The sequence below is a fragment of the Danio rerio genome, chromosome 16, assembly GCF_052040795.2.
Source record: "Danio rerio strain M-AB ecotype USA chromosome 16, GRCz13ab, whole genome shotgun sequence".
NCBI classification, from domain to species: domain Eukaryota; kingdom Metazoa; phylum Chordata; class Actinopteri; order Cypriniformes; family Danionidae; genus Danio; species Danio rerio.
This window is the reverse complement of record NC_141036.1, coordinates 58,330,608-58,357,500: the sequence shown is the minus strand read 5'-3', so window position 1 is coordinate 58,357,500 and position 26,893 is coordinate 58,330,608. Positions and strand designations below refer to the sequence as shown.

Sequence of the window (26,893 nt, the reverse complement as noted above, 5' to 3'; positions counted from 1 at the left end):
TCGCCATCATCTGATCTCACAACTAAGCAGGAGATCGGGAGGACATATGATGACGTGTGCAGGTGCTGTAGTGCTGTCCCAATTCTTAGGGGTAAATTTTGAAGCCCTTCCTCTTAACCCTTGGTTGTAAGGGCCAAGGGGAGAGGGTACAAAAATAGAATTGGGATTGGGCTTAAGGGTGCTTTCACACCTGTGAATAGATTCAGTTGTTCCGAAACAGAGATTAAAATTGTTACATTGTTGCTCTTTGCTCTTGGAGCGGTTCGCTTTCACACTGCAAAGTTTCTAATCGGACCAAAAGAGCTAAAACAAGTCACGTGCGAGTAAACTCTCCTTACATTGGTCTGAGTGTCAGGGTTTATTTTGCAGCGTCCCGCTCAGCTGTCAGGAGAGGTGGTGGTTTGGTGGTCATTGACATGGTGCGCGCGCGTGACGTGTCTGAGGAGAGATGCGGTGGGGAGGGGTGAGAAGGGTGCGCGACGATGCCTATTTGAGGACTGGGAGAGAGACGCGAGATTACCGGGAGATCATCACTCGTTTGCGGGCATCCGGAGACTCGCGAAACTTCCCGCCCTACTCATAATTCTCTCTTCATATAGCCGTAAGCCTATTACATATCCATAAAACACTGTGATATAACCGCGCTTGGATCGGATCGCTTTCTCACTGCAATCGAACCGCTCCAGGGTTCGTTTCAATCGAGCCGAGACCACCTCACTCAAGCGATCTCGGAGCGATTACTTTGGCGCGGAACAGAGCGCGATTGCCCTGTTCACATATGCCAATCGAACCGCGCTAACTGGGCAAACGAGACACGTTCCGAAACAAAAGTGTAGGTGTGAAAGCACCCTAAGTCTCTGAAGAATCCTCAGAGGTTGAGTGGCTGGTTTGTTCATCCAGATAGTTAAGAAATATCGTTATAAATCGATAAAAAACTAATTATGTTTTGTTTTTTGCATATAGTGAACTATTTATGTATGTGGGTAAAAGGTGTATTTCAATGCTGCTACGACCGCAAGTATCTTTCAAACCTGTGGGAAGCACTGACTTGTATTTAATTATTTTAATGACGAAGACTATAGTAGTCAACATTCGAAGTGGATCAGAATAGTCAAAAATGAGACACGAATGTGTGTTCAATAGTTTTAGGACTTTGATGAAAGACTTTGGTCCACTATTTTAAATTTCTCAATACTTTTAGACTCTATGGAAAACCTAAAAACCAGTGTTTATTTCATTTGTGTCTTTGTGCTATTGTATTCATTTATGACAATGCAATAATTATAGCAGAAAAAAACAAAATGTCGCAATGTCAGTTCTTTCCACTATTGTACACCCTTATTTAATATATATTATATTCAGTTGAAAGCAGATTTATTAGCCCTCCTAAATTATAAGTCCACTGTATACTTTTTCTCCAATGTCTGTTTAAAGGAAAGCAGATTTCTTCAACACATTTCTGGTCATTACAGTTTTAATAACTAATAATTGATTTCTTTTATCTTTGCTATGATGACAGTACATACTATTTGACTAGTGTACAGCTTCAAGTGACATTTAAAGGTTAATTAGGGTGAAGTTAGGGTAATTAGGCAAGTCATTGTATAACAGTGGTTTGTTCTGTAGACAATCCAAAACAAATATTGCTTAAGGGGGCTAATAAAAGTGCTTTAAAACAATTAAAATCTCCTTTTTTTCTAGCCGAAATAAACAAGTAAGACTTTTTTTCAGAAGAAAAAATATTATAGGAAATACTGTGAAAAATTCCTAAATCTGTTCAACATCATTTGGGAAATATTTTTAAAACAACATAATTCACAGGAGGGCATAATAATTGTGGCTTTAACTGTATATCATCATATTGCACAGCTCAGTACTGAAGTATTGTCTTTGTTGGTTTTTAGGCACAGAAAAGTGCGTTTTTTGCTGCTGATCTGGGGGTGATCGTGCAGCAGCAGGCTCGCTGGAGAAATAAAATGGACCAAATTCGGCCTTTCTACACCGTTAAGAGCAACAGCAGCCCTGTAGTTGTTGAACTGCTGGCTTCTCTCGGAACTGGCTTCATTTGTTCAAACAAGGTGAATATAAAACAAAATGTCTCATTGAAGCGAGACAGAAATTAATCCCATTATCTATTTGTGTCCCTTTGAAACCTATTTTTAAAATGTCTATTCTTGCATTCATCTGTTTGGTCTTGTGTGCTCGTCTTTCAGCATGAGCTGGACTTGGTTAAGGGCTTTGGCGTCTCATCTCAGGACATTATTCTGGGCGGCACGTGCAAACAGCTCTCCCATATCAAATATGCAGCCAAACACAACATCCCGCTCCTGGTTTGTGACAATGAGGCAGAGATGAGGAAGATCGCACGATGTCATCCTAAAGCAAAGTGAGTTATGCAGTCATACTGTACTGATTAGCGTCATAAAATAAACTATTTTGCAAGAAAGTTTAACATTTTAATTTAAAATATTAAAACTCATTTCATTTTAACTCTGGTAAGTGATTCTTGTATTTTTGCCCTAATTAATTAGCTTTTAAAATCAATGTTGTGTTTTTTGTTTTTGTTTTTTGGGGGCTTTTTTTCTCTTTTTTTATTAAATTGCTTTTAAATAATATTTTATAGAATTACAGTATGTATACAAAATTAGTTAACTTTAAATGTGTGTATAAATGGTTTGATTCTATGTCTGTAATGAGAGCCTTTAATTCGATTCAGACTATTTCAATAGTATCTGGATGCAGCCGAGTTTGCAGCACTCAGCGATGCAATGTCAGACACAATGCACTCAATGGAGTGAGTGACGTCACTGTGACGGGTAGGGTTAGGGGTGGGGTTAGGTGAGCGCATTAAAAAGCATTGGATGCAGCTCAGATTGCACTGCACCCACACCCCTTTTGACAACGTAGGTACTTGTTTTAAAAGTTTAGGTAGGCATAGATAAAAAATTTTTTATCTAGATTAATCTCACTGTAATCTTAGAATTAATTTAGATTAAATGGCTCATTTGAATTCTGCCGAAGGCATTCAGAAAATGTGTGCTACCCAAATAATGACTAAAAGTAAGTCTTTGAGAATGGGTTTCTCAAGCCAACTGCAGTTAAAGTCACCCAAGATGACAGGAAACTCGTATAGGAAAGCACTTCACGTAAACACCTTATTGTATTATTGTCTGTTAAGGCAAATAACTAGATTACTGATGCCCATGTAAGCGTTGTCAGTCATGTCTTCGAAGTAAGAGAAAGATCCAGAAGGGCTTTCTGCTGATTTGATGAAGAGCACTTTTTTTGTCAGACGCTCACCAGTTTGACTTTTATTCTCTGTCATTCATTTTAAAAAGTGACCGGTTCATTTTATTTGTATATGTTTTACTGGAACGCTACAGGTGCCTGATGGTTAGAGGTGGAGCTAACATTAATCAGATTCACTTTAGTGAACTGCATCTATTACTCATTCTATTTCACGTTTGATGTGGAAATTTCAAAGTAGGAAGACACACCGGTTCGAAGACTCGTTCTCACCAACTACAGTGCAGTTCGGTCAGAAATACTTGCGCGCTAAAATATCAAGGTGAAAGTGATCATAGCTTGTGTAGAATAGACCCAGCTCCCAACCCAACTTTAAGAATAGATTAACAGCAATATTTTTTTTTTATCGCCTGTTAAGAGTCTCGCGTTAACCAGCACGTTAACACAAATAACGGCCCACCACTAATTAACAGATCATTGTAATTTTTTTATTTTATTTATTTATTTTTTTTTTTAGATTTATTTATTAATTTTATTTATTTTTTGTCATGTATAATTGAGACTTGTTTTTGCAAAACTAGTTAAAACTTAATTTTTATATATATATATATATATATATATATATATATATATATATATATATATATATATATATATATATAATTTATTATTTTTTTTTTATCACTACAATTACCATGGTGAATATCATTCATGCATTAATTTTCCTTCAGATTAGTCCCTTTATTCATTAGGGGTCGCCACAGCGGGATGAACCGCCAACTTATCCAGCATATGTTATATGCTTTACACAGCAGATGCCCTTTCAGCTGCAACCCAGTACTGGGAAACATCCATACACTCTCATTCACACACACTTATACACTACGGCAAATTTAGTTCATCAATTCACCTATAGCGCATGTGTTTAGAGTGTGGTGGAAACTGGAGCACCTGGAGGAAACCCACATCAACACGAGGAGAACATGCAAACTCCACACAGAAATGCCAACTGACCCAGCCGGGACTTAAACCAGTGACCTTCTTGCTGTGAGGCCACAGTGCTAACCACTGAGCCACCGTGTCAACCCATAGTGAATATACTATAGGCCAGGGGTCACCAAACTTGTTCCTGGAGGGCCGGTGTCCTGCAGATTTTAGCTCCAACCCTAATCAAACACACCTGAACAAGCTAATCAAGGTCTTACTAGGTATACTTGAAACACCCAGGCAGGTGTGTTGAGGCAAGTTGGAGCTAAAACCTGCAGGGCACCGGACCTCCAGGAGCAAGATTGGTGACCCCTGCTATTGTCTAATGTTTCTCAATGCAGAGCATTGTTCAATTACACTGACAAATGGGAGAGTGGATATCGTGAATCACTTCAGTATAAGTGCAAAAGAAATGCATGCTTGTCAACCTACTTTTGAACAATTGTACTATTTAATTGTGACAACAAAAAGTAGTTCAAGACTGATATTTAAACACTACTAATATTGATTCTCTTAATTTGTGTTAAGTGGGATGACCCTTGTGGTCGTTTATACATTTCCATACACCCCCTCAAATTGCAACTTGGTGTGAAATATGACTAAATGTTTGAGATGCTTGAAGAATCTTCCAACCAAGGTTTTTTTTCCTTCTAATTTCTGTGCATTATTGGAGTTTTTTTTCCTGATGACATCACTAATGCAAATACCCCCCCCATTTTCTTTTGTGTACCAGAGTGTTGCTGCTGTTGACGTCGGAGAGCTGCTGTGAGAAAGAGGAGATGGCCATACCGTTCGGCTCCACACTGAAGGACTGCAGGCGTCTGCTGGAGTGTGCTGCTGGAGAACTCAATCTGCAAGTCACTGGAGTCAAGTAAGTCTCGCTGGACTCATTACAGCATATTCACTCAATAATATTAGCCCTCTTAAGCAGTATTTGTTTTGGAATGTCTACTGAACAATACAATGACTTGCCTAATTACCCTAACTTTAACCTAATTAACCTAGTTAAGCCTTTAAATGTCACTTTAAGCTGAATACTAGTGTCTTGAAGAATATCTAGTCAAATATTATGCGCTGTCATCATGACAAAGATAAAAGAAATCGGATATTAGAGATTAGTTATTAAAACTATTAGGTTTAGAAATGTGCTGAAGAGAATCTGCTCTCTGTTAAACAGAAATTGGGGGGAAATTATACAGGAAGGCTGATAATTCAGACTTCAACTGCATATTTGAATACTTCACATTTTGAACAACCATTCATTCATTCATCTTCTGCCGCTTTTCCGGTGCCGGGTCGCGGGGGCAGCAGTCTTAGGAGAGAACCCCAGACTTCCCTCTCCCCAGACACTTCCTCCAGCTCCTCCAGGTGGATCCCGAGGCGTTCCCAGGCCAGCCGAGAGACATAGTCCCTCCAGCGTGTCCTGGGTCTTCCCCATGGTTGCCTCCCAGTGGTAGACGTCCAGGAGGCATCCGAAACAGATGCCCGAGCCACCTCAGCTGACTTCTCTGGATGTGGAGGAGCAGCGACTCTACTCCGAGCTCCTCCCAGGTGTCAGAGCTCCTCACCCTATCCATAAGAGTGCGCCCTGCCACCCTTCGAAGGAAACTCATTTCGGCCGCTTGCATCCGAGATCTTGTCCTTTCGGTCATGATCCAAAGCTCATGAGCATAGGTGAGAGTAGGAACGTAGATTGACCGGTAAATCGAGAGCTTTGCCTTTTGGCTCAGCTCCTTCTTCACCACAACGGACCGGTACATCGACCACATTACTGCTGCCGCCGCACCAATCCGCCTGTAAATCTTGCGTTCCATCCTTCCCTCACTCATGAACAAAACCCCGAGATACTTAAACTCTTCCACCTGGGGTAAGGACTTTCCTCCAACCTGGAGATGGATTGAACAACCATTTAAAATTTAAATCATCAAAAACATACATATATAGAAAATAAATAAATAAAAGAAATAAATATAGAGAACATAACATCAATAGTTTACAAGCAAAACCTGACAGCATCAGTTTGTCCACTTTCAGATACACTTGTTTTTGGAGGTCATTTAATAAAGGACGCCACATAACAGGGAATTTAGACATGGAAATAACCCCTCAAATTAGGTCTTGTGTGTTTGTTTTTAAATTTATGACTTTTAACATCTCCGATTTAAAGAAATTAGTGTTTTAATTAATTAGAATCAAGTGAAGTGCCTTGCCAAAAGAGAAGTTAAAGCAGTCCTATTCCCTTTTACTATTATTTTCGCATACTATTGATTGCAGTTACGCTTCATCATTGCATTTCAGCAGGCTTTATCAAACTAAGGTTTAAAATTTGTTAACCATGGTTTCCGCTACATTCTTTCTTTCATGGCGGGTGGCCACGGCTACATTACAGCTTCTCATTCAAAACATTATATTTTTTTAATAGCGGATAACAATCAAAAGGTAAGTGAATTATAACAGTGCAAACTTTTCTGTAACTATAGTAGTGCTGACTAACTGACTGGCTGACAGATAGGTGCGTGAGGCCAGCAAAGATGACGTATAGCCGTTTAATTTTACTTCAGGACACATTTATGCTGCTCTGTAGGTATTGGAGACATTCATAAATATTCCTCGCAAATCTTATAAATGCTGGAGACATACTCGTTACATAAGCGCACTAAATCGCACTTCAGCAGTGTTTATTTGAGAGCGCACAAGAAGATCTGCGCGCTCTTGAAGCGGCTTATATTTGAAGGGGCGTGCAAGAAGTTTTGTGCACGAGCAGAGGAAATCGGCACGCAAGCAAAGAGATCCGCATGCTGTAGGCTATTACATAAATGCGATCTCGACTTCTAATACTGCGCTCACGACATTTGTCATTGGAATAACGCCACAGGTAGTTGGTAGATCTGTGTAAAAAAAAAAAAAAAAAAAGGCCTGCGGCCACAGCTGGAAAAAATCCTAGAGGAAACACTGTTAACTTAAAAAAAAAAATCTCTAATTTATAAAGATACTGACAAAAACTTTAGCGAATCCTCCTGCATTACATATTGAAGAGTTAGTTCATCCAAAAATGAAAATTTTGTTCAAGGCAACTGTATATAGTGTGTGTACGCTCTTAAAGCAAGAGCGTAAACAAATGTTTTTTTCTTATAAATAGGCTTTCACAGTCATGCACAGTTATGACATCTATGAGAGAGGTAAAAGAGGTGTGTTTTGAGTTCATTCTTTTTTTTCTCTCTCTCTTCACAGATTCAACATTCCCAGCTGCTGTCAGGAAGTAGAGAAGTTCTCTCGTGCTGTTTCTGAGGCCCGCTGTGTCTTTGATATGGGGGTGAGTCACTGCTCGTCCGTCCAATTTCTGATCTAATTCTTCCAACTAAAAGTCTTTTATATCATGAGCTTTTCTGCTGAATCCAGAGATATGAGCTTTGTCAATATGTTTCTTTGCAATAATGTGTTGTAAATTACTGATCTTAGGAAGAGCTCGGCTTCGAGATGAATATCCTGGACATCGGAGGAGGTTTTGATGGAAGTGAGGAACAGTTAGACAAGGTATTGCATCCTGCTGGACATTATTTTTAAAGGTGCCATATGTAGGATTGAATTAGGAGAGGTTGAATTAGATATTGCAGTTCAAATTCAAAATATTGGAGAGGGCTTTTTGTCTGCAGCCGCTCCTCCTTAAAATGACATGCGCAGGTTGCCAGATTGACACAAGTGAAACTGAAATTGAGTATGCTTGTGAGTATATTAAGTAGAAAATCAATGTAAATGTGTAAAACATAGCTGAATTTCTGCCAGGCGGAGCAAATGAAGCGAAATGTGCAATGGATTTGCTGCAAATGTGCAGAATTCTTTTCAATCGCATCTTCTGTGCAAATTCACTTGAGGAGGAAAAACATTCTCAGAGTAAACTAAAGCAAGTGATGCTCCGTGTTTACTGTGGACTCAGCATCACAGTGTAAAAGGTTCAGCTAATGTTTACATTTAGTAATATTTGTGTTTTTTTTTTGTAATTAATGTCCACCTCGTGTGGATTTTTTATAACTCTGAATCTGTCTCTCATTTTGGAGGCTGCTACTGTCCTCTAGAGGGCGCATTTTTTGACCATGCACTTCATGATTGAAATTAAACACACTGATTTTCCCCAACTGGCAACCCAGGTTGCTGAAAGATAGAGTAGGTTCTGTCTGCAAACTGAAAGACAGGGGCATAACATGAAGGGGTGGAACTTGTAGTATGTTAGAGGTGTAACTTGAAGTTACAGAGACCCACGTCAAAACTATGTTGTCAGCAAGATGGTGCTGTACCCATCAGTTAATAATGTCTACACCTATACCACGCCTAGACCCAACCATCACAGTTATTAACGTCTACATCTTCCCCAAACCTAAACCCAACCATCATAGTTATTACAGGCAACGTCAAGTAGGCTAACTGTCATGACAAGACGGATGAAGTCAGAGAGCGAAGCTGCTAAATAAATGAATATAATATTTCAAATACCCTCCCATATCTCTCCTGGCTGGCTTCTTTTGTCTCATCTTATTCTACCTCTGAGTCTCTCCTTGCCCTGCTCTCCAAACAATAAGGAATTATGGATTTGATCAACTGATCTGAACCCAATTGACACCATCTTCTTGATGAGAGGTTTGGGTTTGGGGGAACACAACTGTCCTGTGGAGACTTTTGGATGCAAGATGGATGGGTGGGAGAAATGGCACGTCGTGTGCCTGGCAGCTCTGTTCCTGGAGGGTAATGAAGATCTCTATCTGTTCAGAACTTTGATAACAGGGTTTCTGCTGATGGGTTTAGGTGGAGCCCTGGGGTATCAACGATTGATAATAGGGATCAGTGCAGCTCAAAACCCCACCAAGCTGGATGGCTGGACTGAGGCAGTGGTTAGCAGGGTTGTTGGTACTCAGACTGAGGCCTTAGACCACAAATTGGAAAACATCGGTGAGAAACTAGGGGCGTTGGATATGGCAGATATTGACCCAAACTGAAAACCTTTTCTTCTCTTTCGGCCTTCTTGTGACTTTCTAGCCAGACTACCTTGGCTGGAGACAAACAACTTCCCCAGAGAGCATGATAAGGAGACACTTGAAATTCTTGCTTCCTGTTCCAAGGACACCTGTGAGACTCAACAGGCTTACAAGCATACACCGCTACAGATAGACAGATAGAGTGCTTTCACCCACCAGTGTGGGTAGGCGGGTCTGTGACCAGCGCCCCCTAGCTGCAGGACCAGATGGCTGCCGCCAATATTGGACTATATCCACATCCCCTGTTCCCATTCCCTGTTGCGATGTTATGTCTGTCTCCCTCTTCCCTAATCTTATTTCCTCTTTCTAAAAGCTACCTCTCGTCTGACCGGTCACATTCATTCATTCATTTTCTTGTCGGCTTAGTCCCTTTATTAATCCGGGGTCGCCACAGCGGAATGAACCGCCAACTTATCCAGCAAGTTTTTACGCAGCGGATGCCCTTCCAGCCGCATCTCTGGGAAACATCCACACACATTCACACACACACACTCATACACTATGGACAATTTAGCCTACCCAATTCACCTGTACCGCATGTCTTTGGACTGTGGGGGAAACCGGAGCACCCGGAGGAAACCCACGCGAAGGCAGGGAGAACATGCAAACTCCACACAGAAACACCAACTGAGCCGAGGTTCGAACCAGCGACCTTCTTGCTGTGAGGCGACAGCACTACCTACTGCGCCACTGCCTCGCCTGACCTCTCACATATCACACATTTAAGGGGGTGCAATTTCACTGCAAGTTCAAGTGTATATGACGCAAAAAGCTTTTCAGTTAATCAATCAATTAGTTGTGGATACATTTGGAGAACTCTGGTAATGTTCTGTGGTAAGTATTTCTGCCATCTTGCCAACAACATCTTGTTGTGACATCTGGCATGTTTCATAGGATCTTAGGGTGCTTTCACACCTGTGAATCGATTCAGTTGTTCTGAAACAGAGATTGCAATTGTTACATTGTTGCTCTTTGCTCTTGGAGTGGTTCACTTTCACACGGCAAAGTTTCTAATCGGACCAAAAGAGCTAAAACAAGTCACGTGTGAGTAAACTCTCCTCACATTGGTCAGAGTGTCAGGGTTTATTTTGCAGCGTCCCGCTCAGCTGTCAGGAGAGGTGGTGGTTTGGTGGTGATTGACAGGGTGCGTGCGCGATGTGTCTGAGGAGATATGCGGTGGGGAGGGGTGAGAAGGGTGCGCGACGATGCCTATTTGAGGACCGGGAGGAAGACGCGAGATCATCACTCGTTTGCGGGCATCCGGAGACTCGTGAAACTTCCCGCCCTGCTCATAATTCTCTCTTCATATAGCCGTAAGCCTATTACATATCCATAAAACACAGTGATATAACCGCGCTCGGATCAGATCGCTTTCTCACTGCAATCGATCCGCTCCAGATGTCGTTTCAATCGAACCTGACAAACCTAATGTTTTTTTATATGTCTTCAAATGGTACTGTTTTATAATTTAGAAGAGTCAAAAACTTACATACAGCAGCTTTTTATTTAAATATTTAATTGTTTTGCCATTTGTAAATACTTTGCCCCCTAAAGTGTTTTTTTTTTTTTTTCCTCAGGTTAACCAGATGCTGAAGCCCATGCTGGACATGTATTTTCCTCGGTCGACTGGCTTGTCAATCATTGCTGAACCTGGAGCTTATTACGTTTCTTCTGCCTTCACGCTGGCCGTGAATATAATCGATAAGAAGACGGTGGCTCGGGACTGCAGTGCACAGCCACACGGTCAGTACTAGCTCAAATCAAGAATATGAGATACATTGTGGAGTTTTTTTTCTGTGGGGAATATAGAGGAGTAGTGTTGTCACGATACTGGAATTCGGTACCATTTGATACTGAAATTTTAAAAACTTCCATTTCCCGCTAACATTTGAGCGCTACTGAGCGCATTCTTAAACCAGGGTTTCCGCAGGGTCTTAAAGTCTTAAAATTTCAAAACCTAAATTTTAGGCCTTAAAAAGTCTTAAATTCACTGACAAATTGTATTGTACATCTTAAATAGTTTTAAACAGGTCTTAATTTTGCTTTGCCCAAGTAAAGCTACTCATTTTGGGCCGATATCCATCTAGTGATCAATAACACTCAATAAAACCTTATTTATTAGATTTAAGTTTTTTATTGCATATAGATAGTACACTACAGCTGTTAGACATTTTCACTGCAAATTCCCTAAATTAAATTCCCTAAACGGGGAAAAACTATCAACTAAATAATACTGGGCCATTAGAAAAATAGCTTAACCCTGTATAAGTCTAAAATTTCATTATTTAGGGTCTTAGGGTTTATAAAGTCTTAAATTTGACTTGATGAAACCTTCGGAAACCCTGTAAACAGCGCTGATTTCCCATGGTGTTGACATGCTCAACAGAAAAGACTGCGATTGGCCGTGAAGGTAATAAGGGACACTGAAGCGTTTTATCCGTCAGCTTTTTAAACAAACCAGCTGAATCAACGTGACTTTGAAACCAATTTAATTGATATCTAATTCCAGTATTCTGACAACCTTATATTGGAGTAAATATTGAATTTTCAAATGAGATATATGCGTATATTGTAGCCTATTATATATGCTGGATTTGAGAGGAATTGCAGTAGCATTTAGTGTCCCAAAAGTAATTTTGCTGGGAAAAGTTAACACTGTCACTAGTTTAAAAAGTTTAATAATAAGTTAAAGGGCCATGAAACCCCCTCGTTTCAGCAGGGTGTTTTCACACCTCTACTTTGGAAAAAGTCAGAAAAGTGGGCGTGTCCAGCTCTGTTTAGGGGGGAGTGTCGGAGGAACTAAAGTGGGAGGGTGTGGGAGTGTCTATTTGGGCGCGCGCGAGTTTCAGTCAAATTACACACACATGAGAAAGTGATGGTGTTTAACCTACATGGACATCTGTAGTCGAATTATTTGCCAAATTATTAAATGTTGGACTTTAACTGCAGTTTGGCTCTTTCAATCAGAGAATTCATTCATGTCCCTCGCGACAAACGAGATATTTGATTCGAGGAACTGCTCTAAGCCTGTATTTTTCATGCAATGTTTGATACCGCACGGCGAATGAGAGAAAAAAAAACTCTGCATTTCCCGGAAACTTAGATGCACACGGCAGGTAGCGTCAGAAAGCCGCGTGTGTTATTCCGGTCACTAAATGCGGTGCTATGTTTACACTCAGTGCAATAGTTAACTTAATTCGATACGAACAAACTAAATAAACAAAGAGCACTGGTCACTCACTTACCAAATCTGTAGAGACAGGACAATCACCAGCAACTAGAGCCGCGTCTTTATGAAGAGGAGACTAACGTTACAAGCGAATCCGGATCTCAGCGTTTGCAGATGAGAACAGCTCTCAGGTAAATAATGTTCCTCCTTAGACACGTAAGTTATTGTTGTCGAGCGTCGCGTACACTGTTAATCCACACGTGACTCCAGCTGAGTTCTCACAGAGAGAAAATGAAAACGAAAGTTAACGGCAGCAAACTATAAAAGCAACACTTCACGCTTGTTTTGCCAACAAAACGTGGCGTCTCTGTGGCGTAAACACGGTGACAGTAATGAATATTAATGAAGTTGCACAATAGAGCGCGCTGATTGGTTGGAACCAAGCCTTACTCATGCATTAATGCATCACACTGTAAGACGTAATAAGACACACTCTGGCACAGACGTCCAGTCTGCACGCTGGAATACACGCTATTATCTCATGACCGTGACGCAGCTTCAAAAATTAATTTCAAACAGGAAGTACGAATTTGCTTGAAATAACGCAAAAACAACCAATTTACACTTTTTAGTGAAATATAGGTGTCCTAATAGTGTTTTTAGCAGTGTGGGACACATATACGACTGTCAACAGCTCAACACATGTGTTTTGGTGTTTCGTGACCCTTTAAACAGCGGTCAGTAACAGAATCAAATGTTCCCCATATATATTTTTCAGATGCACTGTCTGCAAACGATGAGCCAGAGTTTCTCTACCACATAAATGATGGTGTTTATGGATCTTTTGCCAGTAAACTGCTGTGTGAAGATTCAATAGCAACACCTTTGGCACACAAAGTAAATATCTCTCCGCTTCTCTTGAAGAGCTGTAAATGTGATGTTTACCCAGCGCATCAGCAGAGCTCATGAATGATGTTGTGTTTGTCAGCATGTGAGCGCAGACGAGCCGCTGTTCTCCAGCAGTCTGTGGGGTCCCTCTGAAGATGATCTGGATCTGGTGATGGAGCGATGTCTGCTGCCCGAGCTCAGTGTTGGAGACTGGCTGCTGTTCAGAAACGCAGGAGCCAGCGCTCTGGGGTCCGCATTCAGTCACGGAGACCAACACAAACCGCCCGTCTTCTACAGCATCACTGAATACGACTGGTACGGAGTCAATAGTTTTCTTATATTTCTTGCATTTTAAAAGGGTTAGTTCACCCAGAAATGAAAATTACGCCATGATTTAATTACCCTCAAGGTGTCTTCAGTGTATGATATCACTTTCTATTTTATTCAAATCCAATCAGAGGTAAGAAAATTATCAGGCACTTTTCCAGCAGTAGCAGCATTTTTTATTCATTTGTTTATCTATCAGCAGTATAAATTAAGTGCAATAAAGTGCATCCATCCAGGATATATTATATAAGAGGCCTGCTATGACGTAAACTTACCTGCTGTAAATAACTGCTTCTAATTTGTTGTGTATATGACTTCCTACTTTTAATTTCAATTCCATCAGGGTTAGTTAAATTATCTTGCACTCACAGTTCTACAGTGGCAGCCATTGTATTTTGTTTCTTTGTTTGATAAGCAGTGTAAAAGTCCAATAATAAAGTCCATTTTAAAAAGTCATGTAACTTTTTTTTATATATATATGTATTATATGAGAGGCCTACTAAACTTTTTTATTTATTTATTATTAAATTAGTGCATCTAATTTGATTTGCATCATTAAGTTTAAGTAAACAGGGCTTGTACAGGGCTGGAAATGCTTGAGTTTTAATCTAGTATTTAATTGTTTGAAAAGTGTTTGGATTTTATATAAAATGCTTGAAGCTGCTTGAAAGTGTATGTAGGTAATAGTCGGGGATTGACATGACCTTTTTTGATCACCAGCCATTGTGGCTAATAGATTTCAAACATTACTTACCACTCGCCATTTTCACTAGCCACACTTTTATTGTTGGGAAAATATGTTTTAAATGGATAAATTTGACTTTGACATGCTAAATTTCTTGATTTAGATTTTGTGTGATGTCTACATGCCTTCTCGTTCATTTCACTTCTTGTGTGTGTTGTCTATTAGCTTGCTCAGTGTGCATGACCAAATGGACTGTGTCACAATGCAATCAGTTTTTATTTCACATGACTTTTCAGGGCTCAAAGTTAAGGATTTACCAAATTTATCTCTGACCACACCAAATAAGTATTTTTTAGCCACAATTTTAATGTGTCAAAACAAGGAAAATATAGCTGTATAGGTGCACTTTTTATAATCAACAAAACTTTTCTTTTAAAAACATTACATTTAGAAAAATAATTATTTTCATGTATCTAAAACATGCACAGTAATCTGTCCTGGCTACAAGTCCCAGATCAGCAGTTAACTACACATAAGCGGGGATTAATTTCCCATTAAAGCAATATTATTATTAAAAAAATATGATTAAACCATATTAACAAAAATAACTGTAAGAGAAAGAAAGCAGGTAAAACATATCGTGTTTGATAATGAAAGGATGATCACGTGCACACGGTTAATATAGGCCTTTTCATAATCTGTTCAAAGAATAATTCAAATGAAAGCAGTGACCGCTGCTGCTTACAAAAGAATAAGTGTATTTTTTTTTAATCTTGAGCTCTTGAAAGCAGCAGGACTGTCTGTGGATGAACGATCATCACTCTTTATCCAGTCTATTTCAAAGGGAACAGATCGCACCAGTTGCGCTTCTTCTAGGCATGGTTGCTTTTCGTAAACGGGAGCGCGTGCGCTTTTCAACAGTAGCGCGCATCACATTGCATCACCTATGCGCGAACAGTTATTTTTGTCAGTCGTGCTGCTTTTCGATTCCAAGATCACATTTGCACAAACATTGGGCCATGCTTATTGTCGAACCCTGCTTTTAAGAAAACTACACTTCGTAGCAGATTTCCAACCAGCCAAAGTGGCTAGTGGAGGTGTCTATCTAACCCGCCAGAGCTGAAAGCTACTTGCATTTGTCGGGTGTTAATGTAAAGCCCTGGTAATAATTATTAACTTTATTTATTTATTTATGTTTTATTGTATGCCCACATTTACAAAATATTAAAATGTATAATTGTGTTAGAGTGCACAGCAGGGCTATTCAATTGGCGCCCCGCAGGCCGAACCCGGCCCCGAGGCAGTTTGTTCCGGCCCACCAAATAGTGTGACCAAGACTTAAAAAATACATTTAGTTCAGTCGAAAAACGTTCACTATAGTCATGAGGTGGCGTGCGTCTGTTCAATACAGTATGAGCTGCAGTTAAAGGCTGCGCAGAGCGTGAGTCACCGTAATCAAGTGGCGCGGGCAGCCGAAAACATTTGGATATGTTTTATAGTAAAGGCCTTTTGTACAATGCACTGATATCGCTAATAGGTATGCAACGATTAGCTGATTTCACTATTAACTACGCTTCAATTAGTCACAGTTACTTAATCGTAAAGGCTTCTCTAAGCTGCATTTCTGTTGCACAGAATGAAACAAAGCTACTGCAATTAAACTTAAGTTATGCCAAGTTGCCACCGCTAGTTTAAAGTTTCTAGTATGTACACCAAGGCTACTGCGCACGCACATCGAATTAACTATAGCAGCGGCCGTTCCCATATCACGCCTTTTCCGCTTGCAAGTTTGTTATTTCTAATTTATAACAGACTTGCGTCTTTCCGGACGCACGCAGTAGAAAACATCTCACGGTGACAGTTGTGCGTGCCTTTAAGGGCAATGGAAGCAAAAGATATGTTAGACGGCTTGTTATTAAAATGATTATGTATGCATGAACGCAGATGGCAACAACATTTAATCTAAATAGCTACTTAATAACCTAATATAAAGCTTGAATTTACATTTAGATGTGATAACCGTGAAAGCGTAATTATTCTTCAGACTATATAATCGTACAACAAAAATCTATAATGTTGTATCACTATTCAATTTCAATTCAGCTTTATTTGTATAGCGCTTTTACAATGTAGATTGTGTCAAGCAGCTTCACATAAATGGTCCTTTTTAATAGCACTAGCACATAGCAATAGTTGTTATGCAGTTCAAAACAGAACATATGAATGTGTCTGAATGTAGAAGAAGCCTACTTCAGCAGTTGTGCTCTGAAATACAACATTTAAATGTTTAAAAAAAGAAAACAGTCTATTGGACAATGCAGTTATATTTGGTAGTTTTAAAATACAATACACTAACAATTTAATGTAAAAAAGGCCAACGTGGGTTTCTTAAGGAGCAAAAATACAGCATATGGGCTCTTATATGCAGTTGTGTCATCACTCGTATAGCAAGTCACATCTCTTTGGCCTTTCGTTTAGGATGCTTTTCATGAACTGGCCCCCATGACAAACTAATTGAATAGGGTATATGCCGAAGCATGCTAATAGGACTTTTAATTTGCCAGTAATCTGGGTTAATCTTTTTCGGTGGATTGTATGCCAATGCAAATTAGGCACGATTAAGGTCTGTTTTCTTTAAAAATCAGAGATCTCCACTGGCTGAGTGATATCCGATATAAAGTGGGTCTCAGATTGTACAAGAAGCACTGCATTAAATTACATTTCCCCCACCATGTCTTTATAATATGAGCATTTATTTTACCCTGGTATATTTAATGGAGCTTCTGCTAGCCTGCCGATTCTGACGGGCGAGTGCGAGCAAGCGGCTTTTTGTCTCGTTTTACGCTTTGGCATTCATTTAGTTGCTCAAGTTTGTTTAACGGATCGTATTTGAATGACATTACAACATCGATGCTGTAAAATGAACTCTAAAAAATGAAAAAAACTCACAATAACAGCTCACCGGAAGTTTATCAGTATGGGAAACACATTAGCTCGGCATATACCCCATAGTCCTGATATATATATATAAATTAAAATTAAAATGGAAATTATATTAGAAATTAAAATGGTCGTGCCCAACTGAGTCTGGTTCCCTTAAGGTTTTTTTTCTTCACTCCCATCAGGTGAAGTTTTTTTTCCCTCTCCGCTGTCGCCACTGCCTCACATGGTTCAGGATTGGTAGAGCTACGCATCTATGAATTTGCTCTTCAGTGTTTGAACTCTCAGTAATGATTAAATCACACTGAACTGAGCTAAACTGAACTGAACTGAACTTAAACACTAAAACCTGAACCGCACTGTTCCAGTTACTATGACCATTTATGTGAAGCTGCTTCGACACAATCTGCATTGTAAAAGCGCTACACAAATAAAGCTGAATTGAATTGAATTGAATATGACCCGGTTCATAATTCACATAACCGTTTGATTGAATCACTAGCACAGATGCATGGCTTTTTGTGCGTGTTTTCCTTGTGATTTTAATTGTATTCTTTTGGAATACGAGTAACAGCATGTTTCGGATTATTAAAAATGTGACTTGCATTCCTGAGAATATAAGAAGTGATCACCTTAATTGCAATGCAGCTTATTTTAATAGAAATGACTTGCATAAATGTAAACAAGTTGTTTTTTTGCTCTCCGCAGGCAAGAGATCCACAATAGTGGCGTGACTGTGGATGTGAGGATGAAGAACTTCTCTCTGGTACCTTGTTGCCTGCAACCAAACATGTCCGGGGCATCCATTTCTACTCCTGCTTAACAATAAGGCACTCGTTGTCATTATGTTGACTGATTTAAAGCACTTAGAAGCCTGAAATATGCTCAGAAGCTTTTTAAGTTGCTTCTCAGATGTTTTGCTGGGACCAGAGTTGAGGAAGAACAGCTTGATAGCTGGCACAACTGATGGATATACAGCAAATAGGTGCGACTAGCTTTAACAACTGGGCCTGTTGGCGTTTATAAATATGCTGAATTATATTTAAGTCTGTTTTATAAATGTGTGTATATATACTGTACATTGCATATGATATTTGCTCCTACTAATTGAATCAATCATGTACCCCACAGGGGAAGTTATTTATTAGACCTCAAGTCTAGACATCATCAGATGCTTTTGAACAAATGTGCACGTAATTTTTTTCTTTTTGTATTAAGCAGGATGTTTAGACTGGATGCTAATAGGACATAATACAGCGGACACTTTAAGCTTTTCTCACGCACAAATACGCAACTGCAAGTGTCCGCTCTAGTTGTACATATTAGCACATGCTTGCATTGCATTTGAAAGTCTGTGTGAAGTTGCTGCAGGCTTCAGGAGATATTTCTGCATGTTGACGTATTTACAACTGAACTGGAATATTGAGTAGGAGGCGGGGTTTTACTTTTGCGCTCCGCCTTTCATCTTTCCTTCACAGCAAGCTAATGGATGGAGGGAGGACGTGGCTAAGCATATTTCAACCAATCAGAGTCATCAGAGAGGGACTGCTGTTCCTGAGTGGTTGCTCAGGTTTTGATTAAAGGTTAACAAAACACACTTTTTTTTCTGTTCATTAAAGGTGCAGTAGGTGATCGTCTTCAGAAACGTGTTGTGCTGGTTGAAAGTCTCTTCACAATCCAATTGTATTTATTTTCTGGATAGGGCATAAGACTAAAGAATGTTCATCTAATTAAATATTGTCAGGCCGATAATTCCCACAATTCTGATAAGTAGCCCAAACTGTCTGTCAGCAAATGTAGATTTGTACATCTCAGGCAGATCTGCCGTTTGGCGCTCATGTGCACAGTAGAGAGAGAGATTGAAATCGGTAAAAACAAATGTTTGAGTTAGTTTTGCACACTGGAGCAAGAACGACATCATGGCTGAAGTATTTCTGTTAAACAGGTCAAGTTCTGTTTTAAAACTTTAAGTGTGCTTTCACACCTGTGAAGCGATTCAGTTGTTCCGAAACAGAGATTACAAATGTTACATTGTTGCTCTTTGCTCTTGGAGCGGTTCACTTTCACACTGCAAAGTTTCTAATCGCACCAAAAGAGCTAAAACAAGTCACGTGTGAGTAAACTCTCCTCACATTGGTCAGTGTCAGGGTTTATTTTGCAGCGTCCCGCTCAGCTGTCAGGAGAGGTGGTGGTTTGTTGGTGTTTGACAGGGTGCGCGCGCGCGATGTGTCTGAGTAGAGATGCGGTGGGGAGGGGTGAGAAGGGTGCGCGACGATGTGTATTTAAGGACCGGGAAGGAGACGCGAGATTACCGGGAGACTCGCGAAACTTCCCGCCCTACTCATAATTCTCTCTTCATATAGCCGTAAGCCTATTACATATCCATAAAACACTGTGATATAAGCACGCTCGGATCGGATCACTTTCTCACTGCAATCAAACGCTCCAGGGTTTGTTTCAATCGAGCCGAGACCACCTCATTAAAGCGATCTCGGAGCGATTACTTTGGCGCAGAACAGAGCGCGATTGCCCTCTTCACATATGCCAAACGAACCGCACTAACTGGGTAAATGAGATACGTTCCGAAACAAAAGTGTAGGTGTGAAAGCAGCTTTAGTCACGCAGAGCTGATGTAGATTGTGCTGTTATGAATGGGTTATATGCACAGAAGTGTTGTCCCGCCACTGAAATCTCCCGGTGAAAGATGATGCTTCATAAGGTCCTTTTAGAGCATCGATAATGTTGATTTTTATTCAGTTTAACAACAAAACATCAGTAAATAGCACTATTTCGCCTAGCCTGCTTTATTGAGCTGAGGTGACTTTTATATTCACATTGGTTCGCCGGGCAACCGATTAGGAAATTTACTGAAATATAAAACATGGAGCAATCGCTTGCTTTTTTAATGCCTAATAATCGTGTTATTTTCGCCCCTTTTCGCAACGCAGCACGACAGAATTTCGCACACACAAACTCTAGTGTGACCGGGCGGGAATAAACAAGATTATTAGACATTATAAAAAGCGAGCGATTGCTCCATGTTTACATTTTCTGTCCAGAGAGGTCATGTTTTGACCCTCGATTGTTCTCACGCAGTCAAGTGATGCGATTTCTGCAGGTCAGAGTTCATCAAGCTTGAACTTTGCACCGCAGCGACCTGCGAAACTGAACGCATGACCCTTCGTTTCCGGTCTGACGCATTTGTGTGCGCATGAATGGAAGCCCCTGGAGAGAAAAGTCAGGTGTGACCGCAGCTTAACCATACTAGAAACTTCCTGGCAGGTGTGTTGAAGCAAGTTGGAGCTGAAGGACTGAGTTTGGACACCCCTGCTTAATGCAATGTTACTGTTTTGCGCATAAATCTAATTAGCATATTTAAACGCAGCTAGAGAGCATTATTTCAGCATTACATGTGTTGTGTGCACTGCAGGACGCCTCCGATATTGTGAAGTGTGTCTGAGGATGTGTTGGGGAGGGTTGGAGCAGGTGCTGCTGCTGGAGGAAGGGATTTTTGTGTCTTTTCTGGAAAGATTCAGGCAAGTGATGTGGTTTCCGGCCTAGTTTAGTCACGAAGCCATGTTGAAAGAGTCGTGAAATGTTTCAGTGTCTGATTATAAACCGTAGACCGTTTACAGCATTTACCTTTAATTGACAAAGTTTTCTGCTGTCAGTAAAATGGTATTACCTGGCTTTGTGGATTCGTTGTGAGTTTTAATGACTGTTATTAATTGTAATGTAATGTGTATTTGTATTGTGTGTTTATTGTGTATGACCATACACGCGAAGCGCTTCACAATCAGGGGGTCTCTCCACACCACCACCATGGATGATGCAACGGCAGTCGAAGGACAGCAGTGCAGTGCGCTTACCACACACCAGCTATAGGTGGAGTGGAGAAACATGGATGGGGATGATTGGGAGGCCATGATGGGTAAGGGCCAATGAAGGGAGTTTTCCCAGGATTAATCTGATACACTTTACTTAAAGGGGACAGAATTATAACACCTCATGACGATCATGTTTATGACTAGTTTTGTTGTCTTGGTAAAGACGTTGTCATGAAAAAGAGGTTTTGATGTACTTGTTTATATAACAAACTGACATCTTTGCATTTAAAGTGACATAACAGAGCGAATGACACTTAATAATTTTCATACACATGTCATGATTATGAAGGTTTTATGACAGCCTTATGAACAGCCCTTCAAGTTAAGTGTTGCAGACTCTTCTTGTATCTTGATGCGTTTTACAGACACCCATGGTTTACCAAATGGATGATTTATTTTAAATATTTACTGTTCATTGAAATTTTTTTTTGTTTATTTTATATACGAAAAAAATGCATCAGATTTTCTGGCAGTGCATTTGGGTGCAGTGTAAAAGGAGTTAGTTGGCCGTTAGAATAAACCTTTGGCTTTTTAAGAGATTAGTTGACATCAGTAATTTTAAGGCATCAGATTTACTCACTTTTTCATCAAGTAAATGAACTGTGAGCATCAATATAATATTAAGTCAACTTTACTGTTCCAAGCTTCATCAGGTTCACTTATTTTAGGTCAAATAGTCACTTTTAAGGCAACTTTTAATCATTATTTGGTGTGTAAAAAAAACCAAGACCTATTAAGTGTTTTCTTTTGACGTGTTTATGCAGTCATCCAAGGTTATCAATGACAAATATTTAATGCAATAATGACTAAGTGATGCAAAATATTATTTCATATAGTGAAATATACCTGAGCAGTGTCTTCTGCTAGTCAAAGGTTCTTGGCTATGTGTGAATAAACAGACGTTTGGTTAAACTTTATAAGAGTTCAAGCTAAATCTCCTGATTTTTAAGTGCATGGATAAATTTTGTAGAGACTTCTGCTCACCAAGGCTGCATTTATTATTATTAAAAGTACTGCAAAAGCAGTAATACTGTGACATATTATTGCAATTAAAAATAAAGTTTTTTTTTTCTATCTGCATAGACTTTAATCATTGGAATAAATGACATTGTAAACTAAATTTTCAGCATCATTAATCTTGCAATTCAGAATCCGCCTGTTTTGCTGATTTCACTGTTTGGTTTGATCATTAGATGATCAAAATATTTATTGTCATCAGTGTTTTAATATGCTGCTCCTTTATATTCTATACGTAATATTTTTTCTAACTTCCTATTCATCAAAACCCTGAAATTAGGCTGTTCTACCAAAATATGTAGCAGCACAACCGCTTTTAACATTTGTAAGAATAATAAGAGTTTGACAGATTTCTTGAGTAGCTAATCGGCATGTTAAAAAGGATTTTTTGCTGTATTTATGATCAAATGCACACTTGGTGAGCAAAAGGTTCTTTCAGAAACATTAAAGATGGAGTAAATATGTATAGTCATAGACAAAATCCTCAAACGTTTGTGCAAAAAAAAAAAAAAACATATATCCAATCACCAATCTCGTTCCTGGAGGTCCGGTGCCCTGTAGGGTTTTGCTCCAACTTGCCTCAACACACCTGCCTGCAAGTATACCTAATAAGAACTTGATTAGCTTGTCCAGGTGTTTGATTAGGGTTGAAGCTAAAATCTGCAGGACGCTGGACCTCCAGGAACAAGTCTGGTGATCCCTGATGTATCCTAATTCTTATCTTGAGGCATGACTGATTGACAGCGTCGTTGGTGGCTGAAGAGACCAATACAGGAGAGGCATTCTTTGCTGCAGAAGTCGCATTGGTAGGTGCCTCCCTGACTGTTATTGTTCCTCACCTTTCAGTGGACTCACTTCTCCGACGCATGCATCATGTTCTTTCCACCTGACTTGAGCTGTTTGGTCAGGGTGCACCTCCACTTCAGGTGATCTGCTGCGAGGTCTTCCGAGGACTGTGTGTTTATGTAAAGGGCTTTCATGACTCTCTTCATCTTTAAATCGCAGAATTGGGCGCCCTGTGGTTCCCTTCCTGCATGAGAGTTCTCCGTAGAGCAGGGGTCACCAATCTCGTTCCTGGAGGTCCGGTGCCCTGCAGGGTTTAGCTCCAACTTGCCTCAACACACCTGCCTGGGTGTTTCAAGTATAGCTAGTTTAAGTTAGTAGGCCTGCTTTATTAAAATAAGCTTGAACAAAAACAGCCTACACCAGTTATTAAAGAGGATTCAGTCAGTGTTCTCCTTCTGTAATCTAAATCTGTAATTTAAGTGGAAAATATTCAGGGCAGGCCTTTTATTTAGTTTATTCTGTTTTTCTACAACCCTGAAAGATTCACGAGCAAAAATAAATACTAAACTAAAAATGGGTGGTGATGACGGTAATAACCACATTGTTGTGGCGGTAAGGCGGCGATGCGGTTATCATCACACCCCTAGTATGCCGTTTTAACTGGTCTGGAGTGAATGCTTCATAGACCAATATCTGATGGTTCTACAAGTATATCTGCCAAATATAACTCTCTGCAACAAGCTGTTGAAAGATTCTGGAAACTGGACGATCCACTGCATGTGAACAATAACTCTATAGTCGATAAACAAGTGGTGGAGCTGTGGAAAAAAAACGAGCGCTCATTATACACTTCCCATACCTTTCAAAGAACACCCACCTCGACTTCCATATGCAATGGCTAAATATCAGCTGGACATTCTGGGAAGGAGGTTAAAGAAGGATCCAGCAACAAAAGTACATAGATGGTATCTGTGACTCTGCGTTAAGGCTATGCGGAGAAGGTTGTTGACTTTAACAGAGATGATGGGTGTGTGTGGTACCTTCCACATCATCCAGTGCTGCATCCACGAAAGCCAGGAAAGATTAGGACTGTCTTTGACTGCTGCACGAAACCAAGGTGCTTCATTAAATGACTGCATTCACCAGAGCCCAGACCTTACTAACAAGCTGCTCTTCTAAAGGTTAGACAAGACCCCATTGCTTTAAATGCTGATATTGAGAGCGTGTTAACAAGGCAAGACGCCACCTCAGGAAAGAGATGTGCTTCATTTCCTGTGGTGGGAAGATAATGAACCACCTAAACACTATCGAATGACCGCTCATCTTTACTAAGGTGTTTGGAGTCCTTTGCCATGCTGAAAGCTGCAGAAGACAATTGTGAAGGGTTTTCTGATGAAGTTGTGTTCACACTTATTGTCAGATAAACACACAGATAAAGTAGTTCAGGCATGTTTTGAGTGCATTACAGTCCCGTATCACTACGCTGAATGATTTCAGTTATGTTAATGCAAGGAGCCGGTGTGATGAACAGAGCAGGAGTCAGAGATACAGTTTATTGAAGACAATAGTTTACAGTTTGATCAACAGAAAACAGCTTCAACACACTCCATAGGGTTCATAGTCTCAATTTCACAGAAATCATAGGAAGAGCAGCACACATGTGGTCAGTGACTAAATAACATCATCAGGAATTCATACTTCCATTGTTTTCTGACATGATGCTGTTTTCCGCTTCTGCTTCCCACATTGTGCACTTCCTCCTGCGAGTGTCGCATTCAGAGCTGCATGCAAATGAGGGCCGGCTAAAGCATCCCCATTGGCCCAGGACGCCCCTGTTATATGCGCTTATCTCACTTAAACCTGCCTAAAGTCCCGTTAGAGCTACGACGACTGTCTAAACTAGGCTTTCTGTCTTTATAAAAGTATTGACGCACTACAGTAATAATACACAGACTTCACCTTTTACTATTAATCCTACAGCTATAGAAATAAAGCACACCCGTATGCTAATAAATCCCCCTTTCCAGCAGTTTCATTTATTAATCTGTGATTATTTCCCTTAATATGACTATTTACTCTACAGTCGGTGCTAACCCAGTTCATATAAACACTACGTCCTGTCTAAACGTGAATGAACCTGCTTTCCCTTACTTATTTTAAACGATTAATGCTGTCCTGCCGCAGACAGATTCTACCCCAGCTGAGGATTAGCGCTAACACTCAATCTCCGGCGTCGCCTGTGCGCATCGGCCGCCATTAGACTGACATCAGCTTCCTTCCTCACCTGATCAGCTAAAGGAAGAGCAGTCGGTCTAGAGCTGGTGAACCAATAGGGACGCTTTAACCGGCCCTCATTTACATGCAGCTCTGACTGCAACACTCGCAGGAGGAAGTGCAGAATTTGGGAAGCAGAAGCGGAAAACAGCAAAACAATTTGACGTAAATGGAAGTATGAAAACCTGTTTCCTGCTGCTGATGGGCTCTACGTCATGCTGAACCACTTGTGCTCTATAATCTCCTCTAAAACAGGTCCTGTTCGAGAGTGAAAATCATAACTCCTCATGTTCCTCATGTCTTTATTGTCATTAGTCTCTTAGCCACGGCTGATCCAGAATCTCCTCCACTGTATGCTGGACCACTTCTTCAACATTCAAAGATGACCGGCAGGCAGTAATATACTCCATGAATGCTGTAACATTTTAAAAGAGAAAGTTGGTTAATCGTGGACACACACACGCACACACATACATGACTTAACCCTCCTGTTGTCTCTAAACCTCTAAAATAAAGCACATCAGTTTCATTTTGATCCTCAAATCTATTTAGCATGAGGAAACGAGCTGATCTTCATCACACACACACACACACACACACACACACACACTCTATGACTGTTTGGGTTTTCCCTCAATAGTGTGCAGTATTTCAGTAGTATTCACTCAAGTGTTCAACACTCAACTCTCACTACAGTAAAGGGGATTTTATCATGATAAAAGAACCTGCAGGAGTGTAAAGAGTGTTTAACAAGACAGTATTCATAAAAGATGAGTGTGTGTGTGTAAGTAGTTTTCGTTGTGTAAAAATGCTTTCATAGCTAGCAGCTCAAATTTGACCCCAATGACCCCTGTTGTGCCCTAAATGTGTTCATCCGTCAAGAAAATATGAAATGGGGTCTGGGTCATTTCTGACCCGTAAGTCAACTGGAGGGTTGAACAGTGTTAGTTATGGCCCGTTTCCACTGACTGGTATAGTATGGGTCGGTACGGGTCACCTTTATCAGGCTCACATTTCCACTAGCAAGGGTCCCCTTTTGGTAATCGTGGTGTACGACAGAGAGGTTCAGTCGACGTCATGCTCGCTCAAATAAATGTCTACAGTAAAGCTGTACTGGACGTTCACTTATCATACGAGAAGCACTTCTCACAAAACAGATGCTTTACACACACAAACACTTCTCATTCATGGCTCGTTATTATATGCATACAGTATTATGGTGTAATGTCTCCGCTGTGTGTTTAAAACATGGAGGTTCCTTTGTTTTCATTTTGGCTACCTCCATATTGGCTCGTGACACATCTCTGTAACCAATCAGCATTCAGCTGTGCATGTAGCTCCACCTTTTCGTAGCCTTTCTTGTGTTTGCTACCCTTTCGAAAGGGTGACGAAAAAGTGGTACGGTATGCCTTTTGACAGTGGAAAAGGTCATAAAAGCGTAACTGAACCGCACTGTACAACTCAGTGGAAACAGGCCATTAGAGTAGTCTTCTTACCTGTAGGTATGCTGGAACAATGTCTTGCTATGCCCTCCACGATGGTAACCAGCTGATTCACCGTTATTTGTTCCGCTGTCACTGGAGATATCACTGTGTCTCGCCGTGGGTGATTGTCTGGATCTGTCAGGAAGAGACGTGTAGAGTTGAGCAAACAGATCAGC

The 26,893-nt window shown here is 40.3% G+C and overlaps 2 protein-coding genes across 22 annotated transcripts in view; one reads left to right on the top strand and one right to left on the bottom strand.

Annotated features, from left to right (window-relative positions):
- Window positions 1-20,959, top strand: part of azin1a (antizyme inhibitor 1a) — a 31,005-nt gene extending 10,046 nt beyond the window's left edge. For 2 of the 4 annotated variants that reach the window (XR_015510454.1, XR_015510455.1), the window contains exons 4-13: window positions 1,905-2,078; window positions 2,214-2,386; window positions 4,967-5,104; window positions 7,465-7,546; window positions 7,693-7,767; window positions 10,838-11,003; window positions 13,208-13,326; window positions 13,418-13,632; window positions 17,978-18,365; window positions 20,298-20,959. Coding sequence is in view for 2 of the 4 variants with exons in the window: in XM_087285721.1 (XP_087141847.1) it covers window positions 1,905-2,078; window positions 2,214-2,386; window positions 4,967-5,104; window positions 7,465-7,546; window positions 7,693-7,767; window positions 10,838-11,003; window positions 13,208-13,326; window positions 13,418-13,632; window positions 17,978-18,092 (1,257 nt within the window). In the remaining 2 variants the exon portion in view is untranslated. Of the gene's footprint in view, window positions 1-1,904; window positions 2,079-2,213; window positions 2,387-4,966; window positions 5,105-7,464; window positions 7,547-7,692; window positions 7,768-10,837; window positions 11,004-13,207; window positions 13,327-13,417; window positions 13,633-17,977 lie in introns of all 4 variants that reach the window. The other 2 variants (XM_087285721.1, NM_001017568.3) reach the window with 2 other exon arrangements.
- A 3,539-nt stretch (window positions 20,960-24,498) lies between these two features.
- LOC101884966 (serine/threonine-protein kinase pim-2) overlaps window positions 24,499-26,893 on the bottom strand; it is a 30,228-nt gene continuing 27,833 nt past the window's right edge. For 16 of the 18 annotated variants that reach the window (XR_015512181.2, XR_015512182.2, XR_015512180.2 and 13 more), the window contains 2 exons: window positions 26,730-26,852; window positions 24,499-25,648 (listed from right to left, as the gene is read on the bottom strand). Coding sequence is in view for 13 of the 18 variants with exons in the window: in XM_087288230.1 (XP_087144356.1) it covers window positions 25,545-25,648; window positions 26,730-26,852 (227 nt within the window). In the remaining 5 variants the exon portion in view is untranslated. The remainder of the gene's footprint in view (window positions 25,649-26,729; window positions 26,853-26,893) is intronic. The other 2 variants (XR_015512179.1, XR_015512183.1) reach the window with 1 other exon arrangement.